This window comes from Macaca thibetana, chromosome 1 (genome assembly GCF_024542745.1).
Source record: "Macaca thibetana thibetana isolate TM-01 chromosome 1, ASM2454274v1, whole genome shotgun sequence".
Classification (NCBI taxonomy): Eukaryota; Metazoa; Chordata; class Mammalia; order Primates; family Cercopithecidae; genus Macaca; species Macaca thibetana.
In genome coordinates this window covers 91,678,462-91,696,490 of record NC_065578.1, presented here as the reverse complement: position 1 = coordinate 91,696,490, position 18,029 = coordinate 91,678,462, and the positions used below count along the sequence as shown (strand labels likewise).

The following is an 18,029-nucleotide window of genomic DNA, read 5'->3' as shown; positions in this document are numbered from 1 at the left end:
ACTAAAGTAAATCCCTTCCCTAAATTCCAGAGTCATCATTGTCTGTACAATTAACACAATTAATCATGAACTCCTTTATGGCCTACTACTAGAACCATTACCTAAATGTTTAACTTTTCTTTTTCTTTTTTTTTTTTTTGAGACGGAGTTTTGTTCTTGTTGCCCAGGCTAGAGTGCAATGGTGTGATCTCAGCTCACTGCAACCTCCACCTCCCGGGTTCAAGTGATTCTCCTGCCTCAGCCTCCCCAGTAGCTGGGATGACAGGCATGCACCACCAAGCCTGGCTAGTTTTGTATTTTTAGTAGAGATGGGGTTTCTCCATGTTGGTCAGGCTGGTCTCGAACTCCTGACCTCAGGTGATCCGCCCACCTTGGCCTCCCAAAGTGCTGTGAATACAGCCATGAGCCACTGTGCCTGGCCAATGTTTAACTTTTCGTATGTTTAAGTCTGGTTTCTTAACTAGACTTACAAGCTCCTTAAAGGCAGAGACTGTTTATAATTCTGTTGGATTTCCTTTACGTGGTCAGTAAGACTTTTTGCCTTAATTTCTGAGAAAGCAGTTACAATGGAGTAGTAGCAACCCCCCTGCCCTCACCTCAGCCTTCCACAGTGCTGGGATTACCAAGTGTGAGCCACCACATCCAGCCAGACCTTACAATTCAGTAGAAGAAAAATGCATGTTCTAAGAGCTTTACAGATATTGATCCTCATAACAATGATGTAGCTACTAATATTATCCCCTTGTTATAGATAAGGAAACTGAGTACAGAGAGAATACGCAATTTGCCCAAAATCACACAGCTAGTAAGTGGTGAAGCCAGGAATCAAACCCAGACATAAAGCTCATAATAACTACACTGTTATTCAAGACAGTTATGTGTTAAATGCCATGAGAGATGTAGAAGCTGCTACAGGAAATCAGAGAAGAAACACTTCCTCCTGAGTCAATCAAAAGGAGTTTCAGAGAGGTGTCATTTCAGCAGGGCTTATAAAGATGGATACAGCCTATATATAAAGGCATTTGAGGCTAATCCCATGAATCTCACTCTGGGGTATTTACTCTACAAACCTCTCCCTTTTTCTCTTTTTTTTTTTTTTTTTTTTTTTTTTTTTGAGACGGAGTCTCGCTCTGTCGCCCAGGCTGGAGTGCAGTGGCTGGATCTCAGCTCACTGCAAGCTCCGCCTCCCGGGTTTACGCCATTCTCCTGCCTCAGCCTCCCGAGTAGCTGGGACTACAGGCGCCCGCCACCTCGCCCGGCTAGTTTTTTTGTATTTTTTTTAGTAGAGACGAGGTTTCACCGTGTTAACCAGGATGGTCTCGATCTTCTGACCTCGTGATCCGCCCGTCTCGGCCTCCCAAAGTGCTGGGATTACAGGCTTGGGCCACCGCGCCCGGCCTCCTTTTTCTCTTTTTTAAAAGCATGTAATCATGTTTAACTCTACCCAATCTCTTTTAAAAAAAAAAGTCCTTCGATCACACAGCCCCTCCTCATTTTGTTGTAAGCCTTTATTAAAGAAGTCTGCCCTTGTCATTTTCAACTTCCATATTTCCTACTCAGTTATCAACGTTCTGCCTTCTGGAATCTGTACTCATTACTCCCCTGAAATGGCTCTTGCTGAGATCACCAATTACTGTAAGACGGCTAATAGATATTTTTCAGGTTTTTTTAAGGTAGAGGGAAAATAATCAATATGAAAGGATATCTCAAAGGAGGCAGAATACAAATAAATCATAAAGCAAGGCCCAGGATAGAAAGTGGAATCAGCAAGATAAAGGAGGGTACTTTATCAGCAATGAGGCAGAGAAATGAGAGCCCATACGAAGAAAATGATGTTGAAGGAGATTCTGCTGGATGCCCTCAATTGGTTCAGTAAAGTGGGTTAAACTATCTACTACGGTTGGTTCAAAGTTTGAGAGTAGAAAAGGTCTATTCTAAAGTCAGTAAGAAAGAAAAAAAAAGGTGGGAAAAATATAGTAGAGAGAACAGGGCCAAAGGAATACAAAGAATGTAGGCTTGGATATCAGACAGACCTGGGTTTAAATCCCAAATCTACATATAATTAAGTGTCCTTGGGTGCGTCACCATATCACTCTGAGCCTCAGTTCCACCATTCATAAAGTGAGTAACATAATATTTCCCCAGGGATGCTAAGAGGACTGAATTAAATGAGATAGCTTATCTAAAGTGCTAATGGTCTTATTTGAGAACTTTCCCCAAAATGTTCAGCAGCTAAATAGGAAAAAAGTATGACTGGAGGTTGGGAAGGTGGACATGGCAGAAGGTTAAGGGAGAAAGAATCTACAATTGTTTAAGAGGACACTGTAATCGCTGACTGTAGAGTTCAAGAAAACAAAAGTAAGAGGGTCTGCTAACTCAGAAGAATAGAGCTAGGCTAGAGATAGGAGGTCAAAATGAGGTCACAAAGCAGACTTGGGAGTGATAGCTGCAGATTGAGATAGAGGTTGTGGTCAGAGACGGGAAGCTCTTATTTCAAGATCTTGAAGGCAGAATAGTTCCAAACAAGAATGAGGTCCAAGTGTAGCTGAATCAAATGGTAATCAAAATGTATAAACATAATTTACAGTAGTAAATTATGAATGCAATTTAAGACAGCTTTATGCAACATCTCCTGCTATATACAACCTGTTATTTTTTGAGAATTAAAAGAAAATTACATCTTTAAAGGAGGCAAAGGAAAAATCAGCATTACTTACCATATGCGAGGTGTATTTTTTAAATTGTGGTAAAATTTACTGTTTAATACATTTTTAGGTACACAGTTCAGTAGCATGAAGAACATTTACGCTGTTGTGCAACTGTCACCACCATGCATCTCCAGCACTTTTTCATCTTCCCAAACTGCTAGGTGGTTTTATACATTATTTCATTTAATCCTCACACAATTTACAACTCTATTTTTATTTTTATTTTGAGACAGAGTCTCACTCTGTTGCCTGGGCTGGAGTGCAGTGGCGCAATCTTGGCTCACTACAACCTCCGCCTCCCAGGTTCAAGCAATTCTCCTGCCTCAGCCTCTGAGTAGCTGGGATTACAGGTGGCCGCCACTATGCCCAGCTAATTTTTTGTATTTTTAGTAGAGACAGGGTTTCGCCATGTTGGCAGGCTGGTCTCAAACTCCTGACCTCATGATTCGCCCGCCTCGGCCTCCCAAAATGCTGGGATTACAGGTGTGAGCCACCGTACCCAGCCTTCAACTCTTATTTTTACAGATGAGGAAACAAGTTTTGAGGGGTTAAATGACTTCCTGAGATCGCATAGCTAACAAGTAGTAAATCTAGGATTCAAATTAGGCCAAGCTCTTTCTATATCCTGTTGCCTCTATTTAGTGTTAGAAAAAGACCCAAAAAAAGTTGTAAGGATACCACCTTTGCTTAATCCCTTTCACAGGAACTCAATATACTTTACAAACTATTTTCTTCTCCTTTGTGTAATTCTTCTGAGAACTAAACTCAACATTGTTTCTAGATGTTAACTATCTTAAAGGAACCTTAAATACCTTCCCTGATCCCCAGTTTATAAAGAATGGTACCTGACACTGAAATAAACTAAACAGTCAATATAAAATTCCAGTTTGTTTTTGTTATGTGTTGTTTTAGAAAGAATGAAGCACCAAGTTACATTGCTCTTTCTTTTCTATCCTTTCTTAGATGAAATCCAAATTCCTTTTGTTTGAAGAGAAAGTGCCATTTCTCTTCCAGCTAAGTATTTTCTATTCTCTTCCCACAATTTTTGTTGTCCTGAAGACAGTTATGAAAGCTCAGTTTAAAAAACAAAAATATGTAACCATTCTAGTTAAAGAACGCTTGTAAGCTGTTTCTTCATAAACATTTTCATCTTACTTTCACTAAGGTATAAATTAGATGACTGGTTTTCATTTTAGCAAAGTAAATCTAAAACTAGAAATAACTTATGCCAAAGAACTTAGTGGATATACGTACATATTTATATATATGTGCATATATATCACTTAGAGTATGTATGTTATATATAAACCAGCAGAAGCAGCAGGTATGGTGAGAACTTGTCAAATCTATTTTGAGACATGTTAAACCCTGTTTCAGAAAGCTTTTATTCTGCATATCAAGCAACAGAGGTGGCTGTTCAGGAAGAGGTTGTAGTTGTTCTGCAGAGGTTTTTGGCTTCCGCACCTCTGAGATTCTACTGTTTACTGCCAAGAAGCAACGTGTGAAATCCCCTACTCTGGACCAGATGATGGCGCTTTTAGCTCTGTCAGCATTAACCATTCACCCCAATTTGATCTTTAAAATCATAATTTGATTTTCAATATTTGTCCTCCTTTCCTTAGATTTAAGATTTTAGGTTACAATTCAGGAGACTTCTCACCTTCAAAGGCTTATCAGAGCCTACATTTAGCCAAACAGGATTTATAACTGCAACTATATAATTACCTATATGAGCACACTGTCTCAGAGGATCAAAACTCAGTGTGGTCTGTTTCTGGCCACCAAGTGGGTAAAAAATTTCTAACTCACAAGATGAGAAGGATCATAGTGCGTCACGACCCAGACCATTCTAGGTCAATGTTTTGTCTCTAACAGGGTATCAAGAGACATTTTGTGAGAACCACTGTTAGTCTCCATGACATTACGGATATACTCCAGATATTTTACATACCTTAAAGATGAGGAGCTAGAAAACCTCCAAGGCCCTTTCTGACTCCAAAACCTTGATAAAAGTATGGAGGTGGAATTTGTGAATTTGTCTAAATCTTAAATTTATTTAAATATCTGTACCAATGAGGTAGTGAGCTTACTGTGATATAAAGATACTATTCTTATAAATGTTAAGGGATATTGTTTGGTTTTGGTATTATAAAATCTGGTAAATAAATTTATACAAGCATACCTTGTTTAACTGTGCTTTCCTTTATTGCGCTTTGCAGATATTGCATTTTTTACAAATTGAATGTTTGTGGTAACTGTGTCTGCCAGGCTATCAGCACCATTTTTTCAACAAAATGTGTTCTCTGTGTCACATTTTGGTAATCATCATATTTCAAACTTCATTATTATCTGTTATAGCAATATATGGTAATTTTTGATGTTACTGTTGTAATTGCTTTGGGGTACCATGAATCAAGCCCACATAAAATGTCAAACTTAATTGATAAATATGTATGTTCTGACTGATCCACCAACCAGCTGTTCACCCATCTCTCTTCCTCTTCTCAGGCTTCCCTATTCCTTGAGACACAACAATATTGAAATCAGGCCAATTAGTAACTTTACAATGGAAGACTCACTGACATTGAATACTGCTTTTCCTTAAATTTTTTTTTTTTGAGATTGCAACAAGATAAGACCTCTGTCTCTCTGAAAAGCTAATTTTTATTTATTTATCTATGTATTATTTTGAGATGGAGTTTTGCTCTTCACCCAGGCTGGAGTACAGTGGCACGATCTCGGTTCACTGCAACCTCCACATTCCGAGTTCAAGAGATTCTCGCACCTCAGCCTCCCGAGTAGCTGGGATTACAGGCGTGAGCCACCATGCCCAGCTAATTTTTGTATTTTTAGTAGAGACAGGGTTTTGCCATGTTGGCCAGGCTGGTCTCAAACTCCTGACCTCGGGTGATCCACCTGCCTTGGCCTCCCAAATGGCTGGGATTACAGGTGTGAGCCACCACACCCAGCCCCCCCCCCCCACTTTTTTTTTTTTAAATTTATTGAGATGGAATCTCACTCTGTTGCTCAGGCTATAGTGCAGTGGTACCATCTCGGCTCACTGCAACCTCTACCTCCTGGACTCAAGCGATTCTCCTGCCTTAGCCTCCCAAGTAACTGGGATTACAGGTGCCTGCCACCACCTAATTTTTGTATTTTTAGTAGAGACGGGGTTTCACCATGTTGGCCAGGCTGGTCTTGAACTCCTGACCTCAAGTGGTCCACCGGCCTTGGCCTCCCAAAGTGCTGGATTACTGGTGTGAGCCTCTGCGTCCAGCTGTAATCTAAGATTCTATCAGTTGTGAGATCCATTTCAATAGCACTGGTGTTAAAAATGTAAAAATATATGCAACCTAGAATAAATAAAACGCATTACTAAATGCAAAAAAAAAAAAAACCTCAAAAAACAACAGCAGCAACAACAACAGAACCCTTACAATGGCCTCTGAGTGTTCAAGTAAAAGGAAGAGTCACACATCTCTCACTTTATATCAAAAGCTAGAAATGATTAAGCTTAGTGAGGAAGGCATGTCAAAAGCTGAGACTGGCCAAAAGCTAGGCCTATTTTGCCAGTACACAAGTTGTGAATGCGAAAGAAAAGTTCTTGAAGGAAATTTAAAATGCTAGTCCAGTGAACACAAAAAAGCAAAACAGCCTTATTGCTGGTATAGAGAAAGTTTTAGTGGTCTGGATAAGTTAAACCAGCTACAACATTCCCTTAAGCAAAAGCCTAATCCAGAGCAAGGTTCTAACTCTCCTCAATTCTGTGAAGGCTGAGAGAGGTGAGGAAGCTGCAGAAGAAAAGGTAGAAGATAGCAAAGTTTGGTTCATGAGATTCAAGGAAAGAAGCCATCTCCATAACATAAAAGTGCAAGGTGAAGCCACAAGTGCTGATGTAGAAGGTACAGCAAGTTATCCAGCAGATCTAGCTAGGAGCACTGATGAAGATAGCTACACTAAACAAATTTTCATTGTAGACAAATCAGCCTTATATTGGAGGAAGATGCCATCTAGGGATTTCATAACTATAGAGGAAAAGTAAATATGTGGCATCAATGCTTCAAAGGACAGGATGACTCTCTTGTTAGGGGCTAATGTACCTGGTAACTTTGAGTTGAAGCCAAGGCTTATTTATTATTCTGAAAATCCTAGGGCCCCTAAGACTTATGCTAAATCTACTCTGCTTGTGCTCCATAAATGGAAAAGCAAAGCCTAAATGACAGTACATCTGTTTACAGCATGGCTTACTGAATATTTTAAGCCAACTGTTGAAAACTACTGCTCAAAAAAAAAAAAAAAAATTCCTTTCCAAATATTACTGATTATTAACAATGTACCTAGTCACCCAAGAACTCTGATGCAAATGTACAAGATTAGTGTTTTCATGCCTGCTAACATAATATTCATTCTGTAGCCCACCGGTCAAAGAGTAATTTCAAGTCTTAAGACATACGTTTCCTAAGGCTATAGTTGCCATAGTGATTCCTCTGATGGATTCGGGCAAAGTAAATAGAAATCCTTCGGGGAAAGGATTCACCATTCTAGATGTCATTAAGAACATTTGGGGCTGGGCGCAGTGGCTCATGCCCGTAATCCCAACACTTTGGGAAGCCGAGGTGGGTGGATTACTTGAGGCCAGGAGTTTGAGACCAGCCTGGCCAACATGGCGAAACCCCATCTCTACTAAAAATGCAAAAATAAGTCGGGTGTGGTGGCACATGCCTGTGGTCTCACCTACTTGGGAGGCTGAGGCACGAGAATCGTTTGACCCTGGGAGGTAGAGGTTGCAGTGAGCTGAGATTTCGCCACTGAACCGGGGAGGCAGAGGTTGTAGTTAGCCAAGATTGCGCCACTGCACTCCAGCCTGGGTGACAGAGTGAGACTCTGTCTGAAAAAAAAGAAAAAAAAAAAAAAAAGAACATTTGGGATTCATGGGAGGAGGCCAAAATATCAACATTAACAGGTGTTTGGAAGAAGCTGATTCTAACCCTAATGGATGACTTTGAGTGGTTCAAGACTTCAGTAGAGGTAGTCACTATGGATATGGTGGAAATAGCAAGATAAGAATTAGAAGTGGAGCCTGAAGATGTGACTGAATTGCATCAATATCATAATCCAACTTGAATGGATATGCAGCTGCTTCTTAGGATGGACAAAGAAAGTGGTTTCTTGAGATGGAATCTACTCCTGATGAAGGTGATGTCAACATCATTGAAATGGTAACACAAGATTTAGAATATTCCATAAACTTAGTTGATAAGCAGCAATAAAGTTTGAGAGGACTGACTTCAACTTTTTTTCTTGTTTTTTGTTTTTGAGACAGCGTCTTGCTCTGTTGCCAAGGCTGGAGTGCAGTGGTTTGATCTAACTCACTGCAACCATGAATTCCTATGTTCAAGTGATCTTCTAGTCTCAGCATCCCAAGTAGCTACAAGGACTACAGTTGTGTGCCACCACACCCAGCTAATTTTTTATTTTTTAAACATTTTGTAGAGATGGGTCCCGCTGTGTTGCCCAGGCTGGTCTCAAATGTCTTGCTTCAAGTGGATCCTCCTGCCTTGCCCCCAAACCATGTTGGGATTACAGGCATGAGTCACCGCTCTTGGCCTGACTCCAATTTTGAAAGATGTTCTACTGTGGGCAAAATGCTATCAGACAGCATCTAATGCTATAGAGAAATCTTTAGTGAAAGGAAGTCGATCAATGCAGCAAACTTCATTGGTGTCTTATTTCAACAAATTGCCACAGCTACCCCAACCTATAGGCACCACCACCCTGATCAGTCAGCGGCCATCCACATCAAAACAGGACCCTCATCAGCAAAAAGACTAATACTCGCTGAAGGCTCGGATGATCAGTAGCATCTTTAAGCAATAAAATATTTTAAAATTAAGGTATGTACATTATTTTTTAAACATATAATGCTACTGCACATTTAAAAGACTACAGTATAGTGGAAACATAACTTTTGCAGACACTGGGAAACAAAATTCACAATTGCTTTATTGCTTTAGTATAGTGGTGGTCTGGAACCAAACATGCAATATCTCCAAGATATGCCTGTACTTACTGGCTTTCACAATAATGTAAGAAAGACCAAATTAGGTCAAATTCAATATTCTGTTTCCAAATGGTGTGTAAGGTCATGGCATCCTCAGTGATGCCAAGTTCAAATTGTTCAGGACATGCTCTAAAACATCCCTGGTTTTTCTTCATAATTTAAAAGCTTTGATCTGTATTTTATCAGCCTTCACTTTTATAGACTAAAGAGATCAAATTATTAAAGTCAGTAACTTTATTCAAAATTCTTAAGACAGACCTTTCTACAAGGTAGTATAAGTTTCTCTAGTCTTAAGCAGATAATTTTAATTTTCATCATTTTAATAAATATTTCCTTATGTAGAAAACTTTCTTTACAGTAGCAGTGACTAATGACACAATTGGCTTAGAACTGTAAATCATTAGAACCAAAGGGAACTTGGAAGTTAAATGCAACCTTTCCCTTTTACAAATGAGGAAACTGAGACTCAGTGTTGAGAAGCGGGTTTCCTACGGTAAAACCTGAGCTACATCCAACAAAACAGTGCTCTTCAAACTGCAGATCAGGACCAATCAATTAAGTAGGTTGCTGCTAATGTTTTAAAAAGCAACAGAGTAGAAAATATCAGAGGCATTTCATGTAGTAAGGATAATATTGTTTCACAGAAGTTTTGTTTTAGTTTTAGTTATATGCATATATGAGATCATAATGTAAAACGCATTTATAATAGTGGTCGAAAGTTTGGAAGTCATTGCAGTAAGATATCTAATCTTTTGGGTGAATTTAACAATTTATTCTTAGTCTCATTCTGTCGCCCAGGCTAGAGTGCAATGGTGTGATCTTGGCTCAATGCAACCTCTGCCTCCTGGGTTCAAGCGATTCTCCTTACTCAGCCTCCCAAGTAGCTGGGGCTACAGGCGTGTTCCAGCACTCCTGTCTAATTTTTGTATTTTTAGTAGAGATGGGGTTTTGTCATGTTGGCCAGGCTGATCTTGAACTCCTGACCTCAGGTGATCCACCAGTCTCGGCCTCCCAAAGTGCTAGAATTACGGGCTTGAGTCACCACACCTGGCCATAAAAATTTATTATTTTAAAATTATGATTATTAAAATTACTATTATGATGCAATTTATTATTTATCATGACTCACTGTAAGCTAATAAAAATATCTCTGCATTAAATATTATATGCCACCATTTACAAGAAGCAATTTTTTCCTCCCTAAAGGAAGACTGGCTCAGGATGTTGTATCCCATACCACATGTGAACAGACTTTCTTTAAAATATCACATTTCTGTAGAGCTTAAATGTGCAATAGCCAGACAAGCTTTTAAAAATATCAAATTCTAGAATTCTGATCCTTAGCACAGGTAAAAAGATGTCTCTGAAAAAACAGTGACCTCTAGTGGATTAATTAAATAGCATGGACATAATCCCTGCCCCTAAGAATTTGGAAATTAAGGTAACACAAATGCACCCAGATATAAAAGATACTGATACGGTTATACACTGACAAGTGTTATATGTAATTAAGAGCTATAGTTATGCTATACAATGAGGCAGATGCATATATATAGATTATTCACTGTTTCCTTCCAATCAAGTGGAATATAACAAATAGAATCCTGGTCTCATACAGATCACTAGTTTAAGAAATACACTTAATGAATGGGTTGGATTAAATCTCTCTAAGAACCCTTTTAGCTCTTTAATTATGATTCTTTCTTCTTTAATTCATTTTGTACACCAATATCAGATTAAATTCTGCTCAAAAACATTTGATGGCTCCCCAGTACTTGAGGGTTTACCACACTCAGTCTGGCCCTTTGTTATTTATCTATTGTTACCTTCTCGTTTCCCGAATTTCAAGTCAGCCAATGTTCAATATCCCAACCCATTCCCACAAATTTATTTTCTCACTTTTGCTCACAGTTTCTCATTATGCAATGTCCTAACCTTGCTCATTTATAGGCCAGGTCCCCATTAAAGTCAACACAAATGTGTTTAATTCATGCTCTGCCATCCAGTGATTGTTAAATTCACAGGCTGGGTTTTATACTTGTATATGTGTATGTGTATGTGTGTAACTTGCCAGATACTAAGCACTTACTGCACAATTTGAATGTAAATTAAGTTGATTCATTTAGATTAGAGATACAAAGGCTTTTTTGTTTTGTTTGTTTTTGTTTTTTGAGACAGAGTCTGGCTCTGTCACCAGGCTGGAGTGCAGTGGCAGGATCTCGGCTCACTGCAACCTCTGCCTCCCAGGTTCAAGCAATTCTCCTACCTCAACCTCCTGAGTAGCTGGGACTACCGGCACGTGTCACCAAGCCCAGCTAATTTTTGTATTTTTAGTAGAGACGGGTTTCACCATGTTGGCCAGGATGGTTTCGATCTCTTGACCTCGTGATCTGCTCGCCTCAGCCTCCCAAAGTGCTGGGATTACAGGCATGAGCCACCGTGCCTGGCACAAAGGACATTTTCATCTTTCTTTTTTAGTGAGGTAGTGAAGGGTATATAGCTAAGGTAGAATTTCAAGAACTGCAAATATAAAGTGAAAGGGCTTCAAGTTTTGGGGAAAAGTGAGCATTCTGAATATAGGACGGTAAGATTTTAGGAAAAGGTTAGAGGAAGACCTGTTTTACTTCATTTTATTTATTTATTTAATTTTTGAGAGTCTCACTCTGTGGCCCAGGCTAGAGTTCAGCAATATGATCTTGGCTCACTGCAACCTCTGCCTCCCAGGTTCAAGTGATTCTCCTGCCTCAGCCTCCCGAGTAGCTGGGATTACAAATGCCCGCCACCACACCCAATTAAATTTTGTATTTTTAGTAGAGACGGGGTATTACCATATTGGCCAGGCTGGTCTCAAACTCCTAAGCTCAAGTGATCCGCCCACCTTGGCCTCCCAAAGTGTTGAGATTACAGGCATGAACCACTACACCAGGCTGGAAGACTTGTTTTAAATTAGCTAAAGGAAGTACCAATACCTATGCTTGAAGAAAACAGAGATGGCAGGAAAGGTAGTTTGGTAAATGGTTTTGAAACAGTTGAGATAGATAATGAGGATGGCACAAAGGGTTAAATTTAAGATGTAGAGAAAATCTCTTTGGAAGCAAAGTTAAGGATAACTTGAGGAAACACTGGTTTCAGTGGGGAATAAAATATGTTGCTCTCAGAGGACTGGGGAAGTAATGGGCAGCTCTAGTGACAGAAATATTAAGAAAGGAGAAAAAGAATAAGTAAAAAATACTCTTAGCTTCCCAGTCATGTTGAACAATGCCAATCTTTTATTTTCCCAACAAGAAGGCTGACAGGCTGGTGGTGAAATGATGAACAATTTAGTCTTCATTAAGTTTAACCCAATTATCAAGGGCGCCACAGTGTCACATTTTCCATATCCTAAACCACACAGGATTGGATTGGCAGGCAGAGGTGTCTGCCATCACACGTGCTGTCATCAGCATAAATGATGTTATTTGAATTGAGAGTGGTGTTATCTCGCCTTACGCATCAGAAAAGACTTCAAGGTTTTCGGCTTTTTTTTTTTTTTTTGAGTCAGAGCTTTTTAGTTAACCTGCATCTCATTATGTTTAGGCCATTAGTTTATTTAGCATAGTTCCTATCTTACGACAAGTAACACTGCCTTGTGTTGTTATGATACACTCTTTCAAACATGAATTTATTTTGGGCATTATCTCATTAAGCCTTTGATTGGAATTTCTAGGCAATGCAGTCGTAACAATAACTTGTTACCTTTATATTATCATGCCATTTCACCCTCAATAATAAAATTTTCTTGACTTTAGCACCTGGTAAAACATTGCAAGTATTTAAATCATTTCCCAAGAGGCTAAACTCCAGCATTGCTCATAAACTTTTTGTACAAAAAAAAATAATAATAAATTACTTTTTAATTGTCTGTCTTTAAATTGATAAAATAGTGTATTGATTTTTATAAAGAGTAAATGAACCTGAACTTTTTAACCTTCCTCACAGCAGAGTTCACTTGGATCCTAAGACCCAGTAACTTCTGAAAAAATGTAACATTCTTCCTCCAGGATTATCATATTAACAGGATTCACAGACATAACTAGCATCACAGGGCACCAGAGTTAAAGTTCTGATTTAGCAATTAAAGCTAAAACAACAAACAAATAACATTTGTATGTATGCATTTTCTGATTTTAAGTGTAAAATCCTTAATAGCTATGCTTAAAATATAACCATTTCCCCATAATTAAAGTGTATAAAATGGTCACTTTTTACAGAAAACTAGACCCACTCTCAGCTAATCTCAAAAAGCAGAAACAAATTATTAGAATAGAATATATGAACAAATGTGTATACACAATGACTTAAATTACCTCTCTTCTTCTCGAACCCATACTGGAGTTTTGGGAATTTGTGCTTCAAAAAACTTAGATGCTTGATAACAAAAATTGCTGCAAAAAGACTGAAAAGAACATTATAAATCCAGTTTTTTTTCTTATTGTGAAACATTACCTACATACAGTTGAGAGTATAAAACATAAATGTATAGTTCAAAGAATAAAATGGAAACCTATAGATCTACCACCCAAAGTAAGACATAACATACTGAACCTTTGAAGGCTTCTATGTGCCTTCCCAACTGCATCGCCCTCCACGTTCCCCAGAAGTAAGCACTATCATATATTTGATGTTAATCATTTCCTCATTTCCCTTCAGTTTTAGCACCTGTGTACATAACCCTATTAAAAATATTCAGTTTTTCCTATTTTTAAACATTTTTTTGAATGGAATAATACTGTTATACATTCTTATCTTCATTCACTTATTAAATTTTTTTTTTTTTTAGGGACAGGGTCTGATTCACTGTAGCCTCAAACTCGTGGGCTCAAACAATCCTCCAGTCTCAGCCTCTTGAGTAGCTTGGACTACAGGCGTGCCACCACACTCGGCTGTTTTATTTTTTTGTGGAGATGGGGTCTCGATTTGTTGCCCAGGCTGGTCTCAATCTTCTCTCCCTGGCCTCCCAAAGTGCTAGAATTATAGGTGTGAGCCACCGTACCTTGCTACTTCTTTTGTTTAAAATTATGTTTTTAAGATTCATTCAAGTAGTTGTAGCTTATAAATTTTCACTGTGTACTACATTCCATTGTGTTAGTGTATTACACTTTACCATTTATAGACAATTGAGTTGTTTTCAATTTTTTTGCTATCACTACAATGTTACTATAAACCTTTTTTGCAATTAAAAAATGTTTAAAATTGTGGTAAAATATACATCATATAAAATTTATCATCATAACCATTTTTAAGTCAGCACAGTGGCATTAAGTGCCTTCACACTGTTGTGTAACTATTACCACCATTCATCTTTAGAACTCTTTTTATCTTACAAAACTGAAACCCTATACACTAACTTCCCATTCCCACCTCTCTTAATGATCATTCTACTTTCTGTCTCTAGTAATTTGACTTCTCTAGGTACCTCATGTAAGTGAAAGCATATAGTATTTGTCCTTTTGTGCTGGCTTATTTCACTTAGCATATTATTTTCAAGGTTCATCCACCTTGTAGCACGTGTCAGAATTTCTTTCCTTTTTTTAAGGCTAATATTCCATTGTGTGTATATACCACATTGTTTATCCAGCTATAAACATTTTTATATATACATGCTGGTGCACATGTATAATAATTTTATTAGGGTTTATACCAAGGAATAGAAAGGCTTAATTACAGAGAATGTGCAAAGACTTCACCAGACAAGTGCCAAACCATTTCTCAAAAAGGTTGCACCAATTTTGATTCCCACTAGTTGCAAAAAGATTTCCTAATATTGGCCATTTTGTGGGCTGTGAAAACATAACTCAATGTGCTTTTATTTGCTATTTCTCTGATTACTGATAATATTGAGCATCTTTTCATATGTTTATTAGCCATTCAAGTTCCTTGTGTAAATTTTTCTATTAGTTTGTGTGTCTTTTTCTTATAGATCATATATTCTAGATATGATTCTATGGTCAGTTACATGAAATAACAACATTCTGCTTTGTGGCTTCTCTTTTCATTCTTTTTTTTGAAACTTCTGATGAACAAAAATTTAACATTTTAATATAGAAATGTTTATCAGTTTCTCCTCTTTGGCCTAAAATTTTCCATCTTATTTTATAAAGTCTCTCTACCCCAAGTTTATATCTTCCCATATTTTTTTTCTTTCTTCTTTTTTTTTTTGAGATGAAGTCTCGCTCTGTCGCCCAGGCCGGAGTGCAGTGGTGCGATCTCGGCTCACTGCAAGCTCTGCCTCCCAGGCTCATGCCATTCTCCTGCCTCAGCCTCCTGGGTAGCTGGGACTACAGGAGCCCACCACCACGCCTGGCTAATTTTTTGTATTTTTTAGTACAGATGGGGTTTCACCATGTTACCCAGGATGGTCTCGATCTCCTGACCTCATGATCCGCCCGCCTCAGCCTCCCAAAGTGCTGGGATTACAGGCTTGAGCCACGGCACCGGCCTATTGTCTTTTTTTTTTTTTTTGAAGACAGTGCCTCGCTCTGTTGCCCAGGCTGGAGCGCAGTGGCATGATCTTGGCTCACTGTAACCTCTGCCTCCCAGGTTCAGGCGATTCATGTGTCTCAGCTTCCTAAGTAGCTGGGACTACAGATGCGTACCACCACATTTGGCTGATTTTTGTACTTTACTTTGTAGAGACAGGGTTTCGCCATTGCCCAGGCTGGCCTCCAACTCCTTGAGCTCAGGTAATCTGCCCACCTTGGCCTCCCAAAGTGCTAGGATTACAGGTGTGAGCCACCATGCCCGGCCTCTCCCATAGTGTCTTCAAAAAGAATCTACCTTTTACATTTATGTCTTTAATCTACCTAAAATTGATCTGTGTGTACAGACTGAGATAGGCATCAATTTTCATTATTTTCTATTTGCATAACTAATTGTGCCAGTATAATTTATTGAAAAATCCATCCTTTCTCTACTGATCTACAATACTCCTGCTGTCATATATCAAGTGTCTACATATGTGTTTAGTCTGTTACTGACTCTCTATTCTGTTCCATGATTTATTTGCCTAGATTTGTGCCACTATGCACTTTTAACTTTTAAATGTTAAAGTCTTAATTGAAGCTTAAGCAAAACAATTCTTAATACCTTGACTGAAATATTTACAAATAAAACCAAACTTTTAACACCACTATTTTCTAACCAGTAAGATTTTAAACAGTTTCTTTTAGAATCCTATTTAATATCATCAAAAATTAATTGCCATTCCTTGTTAGGATAGTGGTTAGTAAAGAAAAACAATTAATTGCCACGATGAAAGCCTTTAAACTCACCTTTCTTTCAGTAATATCATAGACTTTATTGGTCTTGGTAGAAATTTTATATTTCTGTTTTGGTACCTAAAGAAAAGAAAGTACAGCTTACAAAAGAATCCAAATAATAAACATGAAACTTATGTTACAAATCTACATATCATATCATTGGCCAATCCATGCCTTTAGTTCATGACCTTAGGTTTCATTTCTTATTCTTACAACAAAGTATTTTGCTAAATGAAAATAATAAAAGCCTATATTTAAGAAAAAAAATGAGTTACTTACAATTCCCAGCTTCTTCTGACATAAAGGATAACCACAGAGTTTGACAATAGAACGTTCATCCACGACATCGCTGTAGTGAGCAGGTGTAATGAACTTCCCCTAAAATGAAATGAGAGGGTTATTTCCTCCTAGTTTAATAGAAAAGTTCATTTATCAGCTCTGTAAGCCTCATCGATCTTACCTGAAAACACAGGGATAGCAATAGTACCTCCCTCATAAGTTAGATAAGTTAGAGGTTAGAATTAGAGGAGAAAATAAAGCAAAATCACTTAGAGAAGTGCTCAACATATAGTAAGCATTCGAAAAAAAGTTGTTATTAAAAAAAAGTCTGCCACAGTAGTCTCTGCATCTTTGTAGATTATATAGTTAAGTGAAATAATTCTGAGGCATGAGGAAGAAGTGATGCTATAGCTATACACAAGCTAAATGACAACAGTATCTTTTATTTTTTAAAAAAACATTTAAAAAATTAACTAAATAACAAAGTAATAAAATATAATTTTACCTATTTTTTAAAGCATAATCTTTAACAACAATGTATTTCAAAAGTGTCATTATGACTCCTGAACAGTCTGTGCAAAATTTTCCCACTTCTGAAAAATCTGTACATAGTGGTGAGGTGATGGTTATAAGCTAACATCAAATAGTTTCCTTTGACATCTTCATGTTCAAATAATCTTGATTCTTGTTCTTAACTTTGAGATCTTTTAACAAATTTTTCTGTTTTCACAGGGACTGAAATACTTTTTATTGAGAGTGATATAAGTTTTATGTTTCAAATGAAGCATATTTGCTTTTGTCTTTTCTGGTGTCATCATATATGCAGATACTGATGCAGTTACCTGTGTCAATAAAAATATGACTTGTCATGTTCATATTCCTGTTGTAGAAAAAGATCTATGGACTATACTAAGAAGTGTTTTTGTAATAGAAGCTTTGAGTTTTCATTTGCTCTCTTAAGGATTACGAGAATATAAAAGAAATTTCCATTCAAAATTTTAATGTAGTGAAGCTGTTTAAAAATTTTTTTATTCTCAAATTTTTATTTAGACAGGGTCTCACTGTGTTGTCCAGACTGGTCTCAAACTCCTGGACTCAAGCAATCCTACTGCCTTGGCTTCCCAAAGTGCTGGGATTACAGGTATGAGCCATCCTGCTTGGCCTAAAAAAATTTAATGTGCGCCGGGTGTGGTGGCTCACGCCTGTAAGCCCAGCACTCTGGGAGGCCGAGGCGGACGGATCACGAGATCAGGAGATCGAGACCATCCTGGCTAACACGGTGAAACTCCATCTCTACCAAAAATACAAAAAAATTAGCCGGGCCTGATGGTGGGTTCCTGTAGGTCCAGCTACTCGGGAGGCTGAAGTAGGAGAACGGCATGAACCTGGGAGGCAGAGCTTGCAGAGCCGAGACTGCACCACTGCACTCCAGACTGGGCAACAGATTCCATCTCAAAAAAAAAAAAAAATTTAATGTGGAACTTAATTCTCCTGTTTTATAGTCATAAATGATCTGTATTTCAGGTTTTTGAAATATGAAAATTGATGAAATTACATTGACAAAAATAATATTCTTCTGTTACTTAAAATAATACAACACAGAATATAGAAAACTGGAATTGCAATCATAGAACAAACTGAAGAAAATCAAGTGATATTAGCAGACTGGTTAAAAGAACGACG

General features: G+C 38.0%; 1 protein-coding gene across 3 annotated transcripts in view; it reads right to left on the bottom strand.

Annotated features, from left to right (window-relative positions):
• The window catches only part of RPAP2 (RNA polymerase II associated protein 2), an 89,243-nt gene that overhangs the window by 67,491 nt on the left and 3,723 nt on the right, over positions 1-18,029 (bottom strand). For 2 of the 3 annotated variants that reach the window (XR_007729309.1, XM_050806917.1), the window contains exons 4-6: positions 16,347-16,445; positions 16,080-16,145; positions 13,116-13,204 (exon numbers count right to left, since the gene is read on the bottom strand). Coding sequence is in view for 2 of the 3 variants with exons in the window: in XM_050806917.1 (XP_050662874.1) it covers positions 13,116-13,204; positions 16,080-16,145; positions 16,347-16,445 (254 nt within the window). In the remaining variant the exon portion in view is untranslated. The remainder of the gene's footprint in view (positions 1-13,115; positions 13,205-16,079; positions 16,146-16,346; positions 16,446-18,029) is intronic. The other variant, XM_050806921.1, reaches the window with a different exon arrangement.